This window comes from Paroedura picta, chromosome 7 (genome assembly GCF_049243985.1).
Source record: "Paroedura picta isolate Pp20150507F chromosome 7, Ppicta_v3.0, whole genome shotgun sequence".
Taxonomy (NCBI): Eukaryota; Metazoa; Chordata; class Lepidosauria; order Squamata; family Gekkonidae; genus Paroedura; species Paroedura picta.
Window position 1 is genome coordinate 96,682,485 of NC_135375.1, and position 15,598 is coordinate 96,698,082.

A 15,598-nucleotide genomic window follows, 5' to 3' on the forward strand; every position below is an offset into this window, starting at 1 on the left:
TTGGGAGCATGATAACGGCCGCCCATTGGCTGCTTGACAATATCGCTTCCTGGCTAGCGATTTTTGCCGAGACCGGAAACCTGTGGGAAACGATAGAAACGCAACTGGATTCCACTACAAAGCCAGGTATGCATAACGATGAATTCCACTATTTAAAATGGCATTTTTTCGTTCCGCAACCAATTTGCTACATAGATCCTGGTGCGGAATGGCCCTATATTTTGAGTGGAAATGTTGCGGGGTCGTCTTATACGCCCAGTCGTCTTAAACGCCGGCAAATACGGTATTTAGCATCTGTGCATGTGCCAGCCAATGATGGATACTGTAAAAGTATGGGAATGTGAAGTATTAAAACTTTTTTCTCCAGCCCTGGGAGGGCACAGATCACTTATTTCAGCCACCTTTGCTATGCTGATTTGATCTCCCTATTTTGCGCAAAATAAACTTTTCTCTTTGCTTCATCCACAAGTTTTCTTTCTCATTCTTAGCTTTTGCTTATGATAAAATACAATCGAAACAGGGACCCTGTCCAGCTCGGCTTTCAGCATCAAATCGAGTCTCACAATTGTTTAAACTTTAAAGGAAACGCAATAGACTTTATTTTCACGCTTTCTTCATTGCGCTAAGACATAGTTGGCCACGCGATTCGTTGTTTCTTTTCCTTTGCCATATTGTTTTTGTGTTCTCCTAGAGTGCTTCTGTTCACCTGCAAATTTTAGCCAGGGTTTTTGACTGAAGGGGAGAAAACGAGCACAAGAGAACAGTTACTCCAAACTTGACGGCCATCTATTTTTCCATTTTTATAACGAGGTGGGGGGGGAGGAGGAATTAAAGTCCTAGAAAGGGACCTTAAATAAGCAGTGAACTGTAAATGCAGGGCGACCTCCGGACTTTTGTCTCCCCATATTGTTTTGTTTCTCGCGTGGTCCAGCAGAGCAGCCGATCCTTAAGATGCCCACGCCAGCGATCGAGCCAAGAGCCTCCATCCTATCAGGCGGATCTGGCAGCGGGGCTCCGCCCCCTTGGCCTTCCGTGGACCGCGCCCGCACCAGCCCCGCCCTCCAATTAGCCTTCCTGGATTTAGGGGAAGGGGAGAGCTTTGCTGAGCATGCGCCTCGTCTGTCTGCCTCGCGGGCCGGGTGTGTGTAAGGGCGCTGCTTCGCTTTCTTCGCGCCACCCCGTCTTCCCTGGCGAGCCATGCTGAGCCGCCTCGTCCTGCGCCGCCTCCTGCAGTGGCGGCGGCCGGGCTGCGTGGCCGTGAGTACCGCCTGCCGGGGGGCTGGGGCTGGGGGCAGAGGGGGGCCATGAGCCGCTGGGGCGGCTGGAAAAGCGGGTGCTGCGCCTTCGGGGCTGCTTCGTCATAGGTCCCCGGCTGGGGTGAGGGGATGCTTTCCTCCCGGCGGGAGCGTTTCCTTACCCCCCTGCCCAGCCTCTTGCTGTCAGCGTGGTTGTAGTGGTGGAGAGCGGCGGCCTCTCACCGGGAGAACCGAGTTTGGTTCCCCTCTCCTCCTCCACATTGCAGCCAGCTGGGTGAACTTGGGCCATTTCCCGTTCTCTTGGGGCTCTCTGAGCCCCACCCACCTCCCGGGGTGTCTGTTTTGGGGTGAGGAAGGGAAAGGGGATTGTAAGCACCTCCGAGACTCCTGGTAGTAAAAAGCAGAGTGCAACAACAGCTGTTCTGTAGGGCAAGGGAGTCTAATGGCTAAAGCATTGGGGGATTCAGGCAAGTAGCCGTGTTGGTCTGAAGTAGCGCAATAAAACCAGAGCCCAGTAGCGCTTTCAAGACCAACGAAGATTTATTCAAGGCGCGATCTTTCGAGTGCAAGCACTCTTTGATGGTCAATTCATAGTCTGAGGAAGAGTGCTTGCACTCGAAAGCTCACTCCTTGAATAAATCTTGGTTGGTCTTAAAGGTGCTACTGGGCTCTGATTTTTATTGCATTAGGGGGAGTTCAAGAAAGAGAAGATGCAGTTGCAAGAGAGAGCTCAGAGCACTGCTTCCTCTCAGCTATAGCTTTATATTGCAGTCTCTCCCCCAATTAAAAGCAAGAGGTGACTAAATATCAACCTTTCTAGCCCACTCTAGCTCAAACCTTCTTCCTTTGCTGGATGCACCCTGCTTATTTTGTTTGATGCATGGATCCATCTATCAATTTTCCTTTTGTTTAGTACAAGGTGATTTGCAGTTCAGGTAATGTCCGTGCTGTGCTATGCTCAGTACAGAAGGGATAGGGGAGGGACTATGGAAGTGGAAATGTGCCGTTCCAGGTGCTAGCTCTCAGACGGCTTACATAATTGTTTACTTTTATATTATTTATAGCCTGCCTGCCTTGACACTCAAAGGAGGATTATAACTAAAAGCGAGGCAGTAAGATCAGCATAAATATGTACAAACCAGCATTGCACAAAAAGAAGCACACTACAATGCAGACCGTAATGCAGGAATTACAAGATTAGGAAGCAGTGCAGTGAATGATTCGATGGTGCATAATAAAAAGTGGATTACAAAATTAGAAGACAATGTGAAGCATAATCCAGCATGCTATACATAAAGAAGGCTATCTTAAATGAAAGAGTAAATCAAAGCATTAAGGCTCGTGTTTTGAAAAGCCTGAATTCTTATTCAGTGAGCTATTAGTGCTGGCTTATTGTACCAATTTGCAGGTACTCATGTTTATAGATACAAATGGCACAAGCATAAGGCTTCCCTGATCGCTGGTGGATTGGGGGATTTGAAGTATGATCTTAGAGCAGCCTATCTCATTTTTTTTTACTGTTGAGAAACCCCTGAAACATTCTTCAGGCTTTGAGAAACCCCAGAAATGGTGCAAAGTAATTATTCAGCTTAGTTTTATTCTTACTTTAAATTTGTGTATTGTCGGGCTAACATCACTCTCACCGGGCATTTCACCACAAAAGCCAGTGTGGTATAGCGGCTAAGAGCAGCAGAATCTAACATGAAGAACTGGGTTCGATTCCCCACTCCTCCACTTGCAGCCAGCTGAGTGACCTTGAGCTAGTCAAAGTTCTATTAGAGCTGTTCATGCAGAGCAGTTCTCTTGGAGCTCTCTGAACCCCACCCACCTCACAGGGTACCTTTTGTGGGAAAAGGACAGGAATGGTGTTTGTACGACACTTTGAGACTCCTTCGAATAGTGAAAAACGGGGCATAAAAACTCAGATCTTTCCCATAGCTTCATTTCTTTAAAAAAATAACTTCTCAACATACAGGGAAAGTGAGCCCTGCTGAGTTCAGTGACACTTGCTTCCAACAAAAGCATTCCTTGAATAGCAGATTTTGTTTGTGGGGGTGGTGCTAGAAGTAGAAGAGCAGGCAGCTGCCTTATAGCTGCTCACCAAGAAGCTTGGTGTAGTGGCTAAGAGCAGTGGCCTCTACTTGGGCGAGCCTGGTTTGAGCCCCTGCTGCTCCGTGTGCTGGTCACACCACTGATAGAGCTGTTCTTATAGCCCTGTTAAAGCTGTCTGCCCCACTTGCCTTACAGGGAAAGGCGATTGTAAGCTGCTTTGAGACTCCTGCTGGAGAAAAGTGGCATAGAAGAACCAAGTCTTCTGCTGCTGCTGCGGCGGCTGCTGGGCAGAGTGAAAGGGAGGAGGAATCTGCATTGCCTTTTCCCCACAGCAGCTATGAAGACTGTCTGAAAATGTCACAGGATGTTCATGTTGGCCTTGACGAATGCTGTTTTGGGTCCAGCTTAAACTGCTTGCTCTGTGCAGTGTCTTTCATTGCAAGCTGTAATTGGCGTTTCTTGCCTGTGTTCCCCCCTCCCTGGTTAGTATTTTGGATGGGAAGTCACCGAGGTAGCCCAGGGTGGCTGTGAAGAGACGGACAGTGGCCAAACCACCTCTGTTCATCTCTTTCCCTGTGCTGTCACTGCAAATCATCTGCTTGGCTTCCCTTTCCCCCTCCACCTTTCCCTGTGTCTCTTCCGGTTTAACAGATTGCCACAGGTTGGAAAGTTCGGCAATCCCTAACCTCACTGTGCAGTCATAAGCGCAGGTACACCTTTCCAAGTGGCCTGAAGGTGAAGGGCTTTGAAGGGACTTACGAGACGTTCCATTTGCCTGCCTGCTTGTATCAGGCTTGCTCAGCTTATCTGTGTGAAACATATCCAGAACTTTAAAACGAAATCAGGGTCCAGTGGCACCTTTAAGACCAACAAAGATTTATTCAAGGCGGGGGGCTTTCGAGTGCAAACACCCTTCCTCAGACTTGTGCTCGAAAGCTCACACCTTGAATAAATCGTTGTTGGTCTTAAAGGTATCACTGGACTCTGATTTTGATTTATTGTGCTGCTTCAGATCAACACGGCTTCCCACTTGAATATATACAGAACTTGTTTTTAGCCCTTTCCTCAGCCATTAATGTGGGATTTTTTTGCCTTCTGCTTTTCTTTCTTTTAAGCTGCAGTTCTTGTTGAAAAGAAGTAGATCAGCGTTCGACTCTATCCCCCTGTGTGTACTAACGGTCCCCTACGGATGATTTGTTTCTAGAAAACATCAAAGTGGGGGATAATCAGGGTTTTGAACAGCTGATGCTAGAAATGCTTTTTGATCTTTACAAAGCAAAAGGGAACATTGCTGCTTAGTCAGGATGCCCTAATCTGGAGACCCAAGTTTGATTCCCCACTCTTCCATGTGCAGCCAGCTAGGGGACCTTGGGGCTAGTCACTGTTTGCTTAAAGCTGTTCTCTTAGAGCAGTTCTGTCAGAACTCTCTCAGCCACACCTACCTCACAGGGTGTCTCTTGTGGGGAGAGGAAGGGAGAAGTGTTTTGTAAGCCACTTTGGGACGCCTTTGGATAGTGAAGCGCAGGATATAAAAACCCAGTTCTTTAATAATGATTCTTCTGTCTGGAAGTTCCGTTCTAGCCTTTGACCATTCTAACCTCCTCCCTCTCAACCAGGGTTTTTCAACCAGGGTTTCATGCAACCCTGGAGTTTCTTGATGGCCAGGGTTTCCTGACTGGGTGTGAATTAATTAATTTTTAATGTATTTTTAAAATGTGCTAAACATTTATTGGGTGATATGACCATATATGGTCATGTTTACCCACAGGGGGTAATGGCCAATAATGGGCTTGGAGGGGGTGGGAAGGAAAGGGGCCTGGGTGGACCATATACACAGCTATGGTTCCCGACTATATTCTGCAGGATTGCACCACTTCTGGAGTTTCTCAAAGCTTGAAGAATGTTTTAGGGGTTCCTCAACAATAAAAAGCTAAGAAGGCTGCTCTAATCCCTCCTAAGAGCCTCACCCCAGTGACCCTCAGGTTACATTTTTACTCGATTGATATGTATATGCAGTGAAGAAAAAATACCAACTGATATGTGACATGGAAGATACTTTTTCCAGGATCAGATCTTGGTTTTCCAAATATGGAAGAAAGCAATAGGAAGTATGGGGGCAGCCATGAACATTCGGTCCTGGCCCACCACTTAGGAAACACAGTTCTATTGAGTACTGTGTTTTCCTACAGCAGAAGTGATCGGTCTGCTCCCCCTCCTGTGGCTGTGAGCCAGACTTCCTCTGCAAACAGAAAAGAGGGTCATAAAACTGAGAGCAGCCAGGTAGAGCCCAGGTTAAAAGGTGATGACAAATTTTAGGGGAACTGAATGTTCAGCAAGCACAAGCATGCCAAATAGCTGAAGAGTCTCGAATCTGTTCTTTAAAAAATGCACAATTGACCACTACAGAGATCTGCCTGGGATAGCTGACAAAAATAAAAACAATTGTGCAACAAAAACCATATGAACAAATGCAAACTATAAAACATACCAGCAAAAGAACTAATCATAAACCTACAATAGAACAGTCTCAGTATATAAAATAATACTTTGGGAAAGGGCGGAATATAAAAACACCTATAAAGCTGGGATGACCTTCAGTTTAATTTTTTATTTTGTTGTTTTCTTGACAGCACCTTCCCTCCAAGCGAGCTGTGTGTGTTTCATAACAGTATTAACATTTAAAGCAAGCACTTATCAACATACAGAAGCAGCTCTGGAGGGCCTGCAAGACAGAGGCAAGGAAATAGGTCCAGCAGATCCTTCCCTCCCTCCCTGAAAAGGCTATCAGGAAACCGTATGGAAAGCTGATGATGCAGAATGATATAACCAATATATAAAATGGCTATACTGTGTCATACAGAAGGTGTTCTGTCCATCTCTTTTAGCTTCTGCCTCTCAGAGTGTCGGGGGGCTTTGGTGGAAGACCTGAGACCGTAGCCTTGAACCATGCCTACAGCACGGAGAGTGGGAGCCCCGGCAAGTCCATTGCGCGATACCCAATACCAAATAAGAAAGATCTGCCATATGATATTGTGGAGCTCATGGAGGAGATTGAAGTAAAGGTAAGGATGTTGGGGGTGGGGGATGAGGTGCGCAAGCCAGGTACCTTCCAAGTAGATTGGGTTTTAACCATTAAAAAAAAGAAAAGCCCTGGCCTGGCCTGATTGTCCAGAACTGGAAGCTTCCCACCTGAAGTTCCCGTTGAGTTCCCGTTCCACTATGTACTTCTGACCAGAAATAGCAGTAATGGGGTTGCCACACCCCCATCAATGCATGAACAAACATTCGGATTAATAAAAAGGGATTAGCTTGCGTGTTATCGGTACCAAATCAGAGTGCAGGCACGTTCTTTATCCTACTAATAAAGCAGCAACAACCGATCATTCTCCATAGCTACTCCAAATTGGACCAAGCGTTACACTTTGAGCTCAAGATTTATACATGGTTTGGAAAACAGGGTGGGGAGAAATGGAAGAAGGATGGATCCTCTGTGAGTCTGTTGCCGTTCCTTTGGTATTCAGGATCAGACACCAGTTACTGGCTCTAAAGCCAGAGCAATTATACTGGCTTGGGCCCATAGCATAAAATATGTAGGTTATTTTTAGGAAACAAGATTACATCACAAGATAAAGAGTTGGGCAAGCTTATCAGAAGGAAACTGTAGACCTGACTCAACTACACCAGGGAAGGACAGCAGGAAGGGAATTTCTTGATTGAATTATGATTCAGGGTTACAGAACTGGAGTCATACATTTAGTGAGATCTTAGGGCAGAAGGGGGAAGATTTGAACCAGAGGCTCCAGATGGTTGCAGGACACGTATTGGTGAGATTATATTAATGGTCAGAGGTGACAGACACATCATGTAAAACAGGTAGTCAACCCGTGGTCCTCCAGATGTCCATGGACTACAATTCCCAGCAAATGCTGGCAGGGGGCTCATGGGAATTGTAGTCCATGGACATCTGGAGGACCACAGGTTGACTACCCCTGATGTAAAAGACAACACCAGAAGAGGCATCCTCTTCTTTTAGCCCAACTTGGCTTAATTGCTGTCGCCCTGTTGGTCCTCTCTATATTTTCCCAGAATGGTTACTTTGGAGGCACTGGCTGTGGTTGTTGTCCTATACTGCAAGGTGGTAGTCATCCCTGTGTTCTTTGTGTGCCTTGCAGGGCTTGTTCACAGTGTTAACACATGGGCAGGGTATCTCATCAGGCTGGGAGGGAGGATTGGGCAGAGGAATGGGGAATGGCACCATGAGGGGTGGTGGTCAGCAGAGAGTGATGTGTGCAGTGACTACAGGGCTGTCAGATGTTCCGTGGCATTCAGCTGCTCAGCTTGCCAAAGTTGCTATGGGCCACCGCAAACTTGAACAGCTATATTGAAGTTTTCTCCAAGACATCCTCTGTAACTTGTGCTGCTGCCTGTCTCATCAAGGGATGTTCAAGCCCATGACTCCTACTTACCTTGTTGTGAAACATGAAACTAGATAGAACACACTGGCCCTCTCAGGGCTCCCCATAGGTTTGCAGCAAAGTGCATTTTGCTATATTTCATTGATAAAGTGATTTGGAAGGAGAGACGCAGCATCACTATTTAGTATCCAAGTGCATAAAGTTGCATGGTGTCATACTTTTTACTTTATGGTGTTTTCCTTTTCCTCCCTCTTAAAACAGACTGGCTTTTTGCCCAACGTGTTTAAGGCGTTGGCTCATCGACCAGCGGAGTTCAGAGCATTCTTTGCTTACTACAATGCCATTATAAACAAGGAGACAGGTAACAACTACGGCGCGGCTCCAGGTTGTAAGCAGACGGAAGCTTCTGTCCTGATCTGATTCGTAAAGCTTTATTAGGTCAGGTAGTGCAAGGCCAAGTTATTACCCCGGTTCCTCTCTTTCCACACACAACTCTCCCTGCATAGTAGATTGCCGCCCCCCTTCTTCAGCCACTACTCTTGAAAATATCCCCAAATATTGCCCCCTCCCAGTTATTTCCTGCATCTAGAACTTCTCTGCCAGCTGTTGGGAATTTGGCAGTGACCTTCTCCGATCTTGGGCCAAAAATAAAATTACAAAATTGGCACTCTGCAATTACTGGTTTGTGATTAAGAGATGCCTTTGTATTGCCGCATGAGCCATGCAATTCCTGAATACCGCACACTGGTTACTATTTAAACTCTTGGTCAGAGACTGGTGTTGGCTTCCGGAGTATTTTTCAAAGGTCCCTAAGGCCATTTTGAAAATAAGAGGGGAAATTCTGAACAGCTTGATAATTCTTTAATGTTTCCAGCATACGCTGAAGAGGTGAGGCTTTTTTAAAAAGTTGAATCTTAGTCTGCAAGTGGCTTGCCTCCTCCGCAGACTCAGTAGGGTCTTTGAGGAATTCCTTGGCTGCGTTTGCTATTCTTTCCCCACCCAGTGGTTGTAAGCATATTAAGCCATGCAGAGTTGTTCTGCTCTAAGCTCACCAAGATCTGTGGATTTAGACTGGTGTAACAATGCATAGGTTTGCTCTGTCAGTGTCCAGTTTTGTGCAGCTTCCAAAAGTGACACACAGCCACTGGACTTGTTCTCTGTGGTTGGACTTTAAGAACTACTGCAGTGGAGAATAAGGGTAAAAGCATTCTGTATGATTCATGATTGACAAAGGAACATTGTAGAATTTGGGGCGATAGGGCGCTATTGCTAAATATGACTTGGCTGTTTCATATTTTATTTCCTGTCTTTGCTGTGAAATGTCAGGTCAAGTATAAACCCTAGTATACCACTATAATATATAGTTTACATGTCTTAAACTGAGTGTTACCCAAATTGCTGGGGAATCATGAATATAGCATGAGGCAGGGGTAACACAGGATCTTTTACTACCAATTTTTACGGGGTCCTTTCCCTGGAAGAAACCCTTCTTAAACGAAGAAGACAAAAGCTTACACTCAGGGGATTTATTTGGGAAAAATATTGGGGTACACTCAAAACACACACAGAAGCAAAAACATACATACACTCAATTCTACAGGGGGACAAGTTCAAGATACTGCATTTTTCTTGGATCCAAACAGCCAAAACACGGTGTTGATGACATCTGGGGGTGGACAGGATGCCAGGTGTGGAGGGACAACATGCGCACACACAAACACACAGGGTGTGCGCAAGGATTGATATAATGTTTGAAATTCCCAGGCCAGCCCCAGTGACTGCCCACTAGGAGGTACGTGATTGATGATTGGTCTCTGATATTATGAGTACCTGATAGGTGAGTTTGAACTGTGAGGTCACTAGAGTGGGAGGTGTGGAGTAATCTCACCAAATAGAAAAATACCTTGGCTAGGTGTAATGTGTCGCTTATGGCCCTGTCTTTGTTTTATCAGGAAAGACTGGGGGAAGGCATTTGGGGATAAAAGATGCTGCTATGCAGAAATTACACTGGGCAAGCGAGACAAAAAAAGTTGCAGTTAGTACCTGGAAGGAATATTCCTTCCCTGTAGATAGTCTAATGGTCTTTGGCTGGGGGGAGTGGTGGTTTAGATAACATGCACATTTAGCTGGACAAGGAGGAAAAGGGTCTAGTCCAGCTCAAACCAGATGGTAATCTGGCCTGACTTTTCTAGGCAAGGGAAGAAATCTAGTGAAGCCCAAACAAGATGGAGACCTGGCTTGGCTTCCTAGGTTGTTAAGGGGCCCTGCTGACTCCATAGTCAGTCTCTGCCAGGCTGGTTTCTGTGTGTACCAACCTGCTCAGAGTCCAGTCGTGGGCTTCTGTGCATGAAGGTGTCTCTGTGTGAGGCATCCTTCCGTTATGGGCTACTTTTAGGGTAACATGAGTGCAGTGTTATACAGAATTAATCCACTCGGAACTCATTTATTTCAGTGGGCTTAAACTGGAGTAGCTGTGCCCTGGGTTGGATTGCAAATATCCTTCACTTTAAGGAATGTGAAATTGATTTTATTCCAGAACAGCAGCACGGTTTCTTAGGACAGAACTGTGATGCTAAAACTATTTGTATGAGTGGTGGGTTGGGGGAAATCAACCAGAGTATCCTAAGAAAGGAACTGCAGAGTAAAGCAGCAAAAGTCTTATGAATCGGTCACAAAATGACTCCGAAAACATGGTCTTATGTTACTGTCATCCTCAGGAAACCTAACCAAAGCTGACAAAGAGCTCATTATCGTGGCCACAAGTATTACTAACAGGTGTCCCTACTGCGTGATTGCGCATGGCGCTTTGCATCGGATATACTCTAAGAAACCAACGTTAGCAGATCAGGTTAGTGCCTGCCCGGTTACCCCCGCTGGTAGGTTGGTGGGTTGGTGGTGGTTTCCTGTAGTAAAGACATGTAAGGCTAGCCTCCCCACCACCACCCCCCTTGCATGTTTGGCTCACCAAGAAAGCCATCATCACATAGATGTTTAGGATGTGCTTGCCAAATAGAAACCTGAATCTTCTGTGTTGGAGGGTGGGTCTAGTATAGAAGAACTGGGTTTTTTGGTACCCTGCTTTTTACTACACAAAGGGGTCTCAAAGTGGCTTGCAATCACCTTCCCACAACAGACACCCTGTAAAGGTGGGGCTGAGAGAGCTCTGAGATAACTGTGCTTGGCCCAAGTCACCCGGCTGGCTTCTGGTGATGGAACGGGGAATCAAACCCAGTTCTCCAGATTACAGGCTGCCACTCTTAAGCACTGCACAAGGCTGGCTCTGGATCTATGGATTGCGGTTTGACGTGTAGAACAATCTTGCAAAATGTGCACAGCGATTCTGAGTTTAAAAAATGGAAAGATTGCTATAACTTAACCCAAAGTTATGGACTGTTGATGCTGCATATTTAGCAGCATCTGGTTAATTGAAGCTATATTGTGAGACATGGGATATCACATTTGATTAGATGAGAATGTGTTGAAAGGCCTGTTAATAAAAAGTTGGAGGGCTCTTACCTGAAAGTTCTTTAGGCAAAGAGAGCATTTTGGAAGTTTCACTTCCTCAGCATTGCACAATTAGGCTGAGTTGCTGCACAGACTAAAAATTCCCTGTTAAACATGCAGGAGATCTGTGGTCCTCTGCATCCGACCTATCCTGCTCAGAAGAACACAGCGTTTTGATGGGAGTTCAAGGTCATTTGCTTCTCGTTGGTTAAGATTCTACCTTTTTTGACACCTGACCGCTCTTGAGAGCCAGTTTGGTGTAGTGGTTAGGAATGCGGGCTTCTAATCTGACGTGCCAGGTTCGATTCTGCACTCCCCCACATGCAACCAGCTGGGTGACCTTGGGCTCGCCACAGCACTGATAAAGTTGTTCTGACCGAGCAGTGATATCAGGGCTCTCTCAGCCTCACCCACCTCACAGGGTGTCTGTTGTGGGGAGAGGAATGGGAAGGCGACTGTAAGCTGCTTTGAGCCTCCTTCGAGTAGGGAAAAGTGGCATATAAGAACCAACTCTTCTTCTTCTTCTTGAGTCTGAACCTTGCTTCAGTTTCTGGGCCCTGAGTTCATGATTAGCTTTGCTTTACCTGCAGGTCACGGTGAACTGGAAACTAGCCGACCTAACGGCCCGGGAGATGGCTATATTGGAGTTTGCGCTTGCTGTCTGCCATGCCGAGAACATCACCGAAGAGCACTTTCAGAAGTTAGAGGCGCATGGGTTTGACCGGGAAGATGCCTGGGACATTGGCGCCATTTCAGCCTTTTTTGCCATGTCCAACCGTATAGCTCACTTCATGGATCTGCGACCCAACCAGGAATTCTACACCATGGGAAGGATGCCAAGAGAAAAAGAGGGGAAGGCGTCCTCTTAATGAAGCTTGCTGGCTCCCCGCACCCTTTGCAAAAGCACTGAACCCTGACACAAAGAACCTTTTTCTGACTCTTGTGGTCAAGGTCAGAATGACAGACGGACTGGAAATGGGACTTCCTGTTGCGCAAAACCTCCAGAGCATCTTCTAGTCAGACCTTCTTGAAAGGAAGTCCTTCAAAGATTTGGCAGCAAGATCAGGTGTTTGCTAATCAACTTCTTGGGATCATGAGGCAAGAGCCTCACAAGAGCCTATTACCATTTGGAAAGGAGCTGTATGATTCTCACTTGCATCATATCTGTAAATTGATTTAATAGGGCTGTCTTAGGGTTTTGCATATGCCATGGCCATGGGCTTCTGGGAATTGCTATCAGTGCCCTTGCAAGAGATGGAGCTGCATGTGTGGAGGTGTCTCCTCCTTATTCTATGCCAATCTTTAAGTACCGGAACTGTTATTCTGATAGAGGGGTTGAAACATCAAACTTTCAATCGTTGCGGGTTTCTTCACACCATTTTTGACATGGAGACTAATAATTGTCAAGAAACTGTACTTTCTAATGTAGGGACGGTGATATCTGCATCTCTTTCATCAGGGGAGCCGATAATATATACAGCAGTTTCTGAGACACATAGCTGCGAAAGACCGTATCTATCCACCATGGAAAAACAGAAGTCACTTCTGGATTCTGAACTCGAGCCCCCAGAGTCTTTCCAATTCCTTTCTCTAGAAGAACATTTCTGGAGAATGTTGTCTTCGTTTTTAACGTGCCGAGGAGGCACTTGAGAACAGCAGACACATTGAGTTGGGAGTGGAGGGGAAATGTAAGCTAAGAAGAAGACTGGCAAGCAATTAAACCAGTGAGAAGGGAAAACTAAACTGGCTGGAGAATGTGACGTCTTGTTGTATTGTTTGCTGTTTGTGCAATTCTAATTACACTTGTAAAATCAGTTTCTGAAATTAATACATTTTCTCAACCTTTGCCTCGGTCTCAGACTGGATTTATTAACTGGATGGTAGGCTCTTACTGGTATCTTTAACTAATAACATCTCTAGAGGGGAGTGAAACCTTGTTTTATCTTGTTCCATCCAGGGGTAGTCTCAAATAATCCCTAATTTTAGCGGGGGAGACTTGGAGGTACACTGTATGCTTGTACAGGCAAGTCAGTAAGTAGCCTGAGGGTGAAATTAACTGAGCCAACTCTCACTCTACAGTATTTGGTGAAATGGGTCTGAGAATGAAGTGTGTGTATACCTTTGCCTCTGGGAACAGAAGTCATATCTTTTTCTTTTACATGACAGCCAATTCCAGAGAGATGGTCATGCTAAACAGGGTGGGAAAACATTCTTATGATGCCTTAAAACTAGGGGCATGAATCCGAATATTATTGAACTCAGTTTGCCGTGTGTGGGTATTGGTGCATAGGAGATGTTCTTCCAACAATAGGTTCAAGATACTTGCCCAAATATAGCTGAGGTGTTGTGTGCTCACACATCCTGCTATAGCATGGGGAGACTTCTGTCTCAAATTCTTCTCTGAATTTGGTGTCAGTCTTGGCAGGGTCTTTTCGTCTTCTAGGTGAGGAATTTGAGAGGGAGGACAAAATTGCTGTCTTTATGCCACTCTTATCCCATAAATTCCATGGTCCCGCTCTCTGGAGGAGGGCTTCTGGCTTTAGAAGTAGGCTTGGCATACGGTATGACCCGGTTCAGTCTTTTGATATTTCCAGTTCTAAACTCTTGGGCTTACCTTAAACATTAGTAGGATGAAAGAGTTTCTGTTAAACTTTGCACACTTTCAGCATCTCTAACCTGTGCAAGGCAAATAATGTCTGCATGCTAACAACACTCACCCAGTTGACAGATCTTGAATATACTTATGGTGCAATTTGTGTCGGCAGTGGAATGGTCTGGACAAGATGCTGTGTCAGAATTAATACATGACCTGATGAAGAGATCTGGGGAACTCTGAAGTTTGCACACTTGTGTCATTGAGTTGCCCTAAGAAAAGGTTTGACAAGGACTGTGTGCTTGGCTTTCCAGTTCTGCTATATCCAGTGTAACACTGTAACTTTCATGTGCCTTACAGGGCCTAAGTTGTTTTCTAATGCTTGAAGGAGGAGATTCAACAATGTCATGAGGGTTTGTTTTCTTCCCTGTGCTGAAAGCCAAGGATCCCAAGGGTAAAATGCCTCAGGGTATGTGCAGTGTCTCCTTTGTTTTTGAAGCAAGTTTTATTTTTTTAATGACCTAAGGAATGCAGTTAGTTCCCTTTGGGTATATACTATCATGTTTCCCCCCCCCTCTCCTTTCACCCTTAGGGGAGCTGTGTGTTCCATTTGTTGCTAGAGAGAAATTTGATTAAACTGCTGTTTGGGGTGTTTTGGTTTGCTTCACCTTCCCAAAAGGGCCAGGGCGTAACATGACACCTGCAGTCTTTTAAATTTGAATACCTGCTTAGTAGCATTCCATGCAGGATGCTGACAAGACATGAAGATCACGACTTAAGACCTTATTTATTTAGAGATTTATATACTGCCATTCCAAGTGGGTTGGCTCGGAGCAGTTTCCAACATTTTAAAAAACGGTGAAATGCGCATCAAGTTTGATGAAGAGTTCTGGAGAAGTCAAAGGCTTGCACCCTGTAATGTGTCATTTAGGTTTGTTCTGAAAAGGAATGAGATAGCTATAGGCAACCTTGGTACTTGTGTCTGTACCCCTTCTTTGGGCAAAATTACACCTAACAGCTCGCAGAATTCTATTCTAACACAAGTTTTTATGCCCGAGCCGTCAGACAACTAAATAAATTCACGACTAAATAAATTCACGGAAGTGGGCTGTAATCCACTAAAGCTTGCCAGAATAACTTTTATTGGTCTTTAAGGGTAATGGTGGCCTGACTAGTTTAAATTTGTCAGATCTTGGAAGCTAAACAACAACCTCCAAGAAGTGCCAGAGGTGGCAGACAATAGTAAACCATCTCTGAAAGCTTCCAATGCTTGGAAACCACCACAAAGGGTATCAGTGGTCATCTGTTTGCTGCAATAGTTTCACAATTACCTGTCTGGTGCTAATCTGGGCTTTAATCCCCCCCCCCCCCATCTTTAGTAAGGAACATTCCCCAGATTTTGCTATCCTTTCTTGTTCTTGCAAAGTCGAACTAGTGAAGTTCTGAACAAGGTTTGAGCCCAATGGCACCTTTAAGACCCACAAAGGTTGACGAGCTTTCATGTGCATGCATGCTTCCTCAGACAGTGAAATAGGAATCAGTGTACAGGTATACGAGAAAATTAGTAAACGGCATCATTATTATTACTGTTATATTTTTTATTTCTAGCAAAAATCTCAGGGTGGCTCACAAAACTCCATACAAGATAAAACCATATGCAATTTAAACAGCCTATTTAAAACAGTACTAAAATCCCAACAAAAATGCACCTGGGGACAGATGAATCAGAGTTTCACTCAGACTTAGGTGGGAAATCGAGGGGTCGCGGATGGCATGAA

General features: G+C 45.4%; 1 protein-coding gene across 1 annotated transcript; it reads left to right on the forward strand.

Annotated features, from left to right (window-relative positions):
* Positions 1-1,098: 1,098 nt before the first annotated feature.
* On the forward strand, positions 1,099-13,073 carry LOC143841353 (uncharacterized). The gene is made up of 5 exons (XM_077345533.1): positions 1,099-1,257; positions 6,194-6,370; positions 7,985-8,084; positions 10,441-10,571; positions 11,818-13,073. Exons 1-5 carry the CDS (start codon positions 1,198-1,200, stop codon positions 12,094-12,096), a joined length of 747 nt encoding a protein of 248 aa, XP_077201648.1. The 5' UTR covers positions 1,099-1,197; the 3' UTR covers positions 12,097-13,073.
* Positions 13,074-15,598: the final 2,525 nt, after the last annotated feature.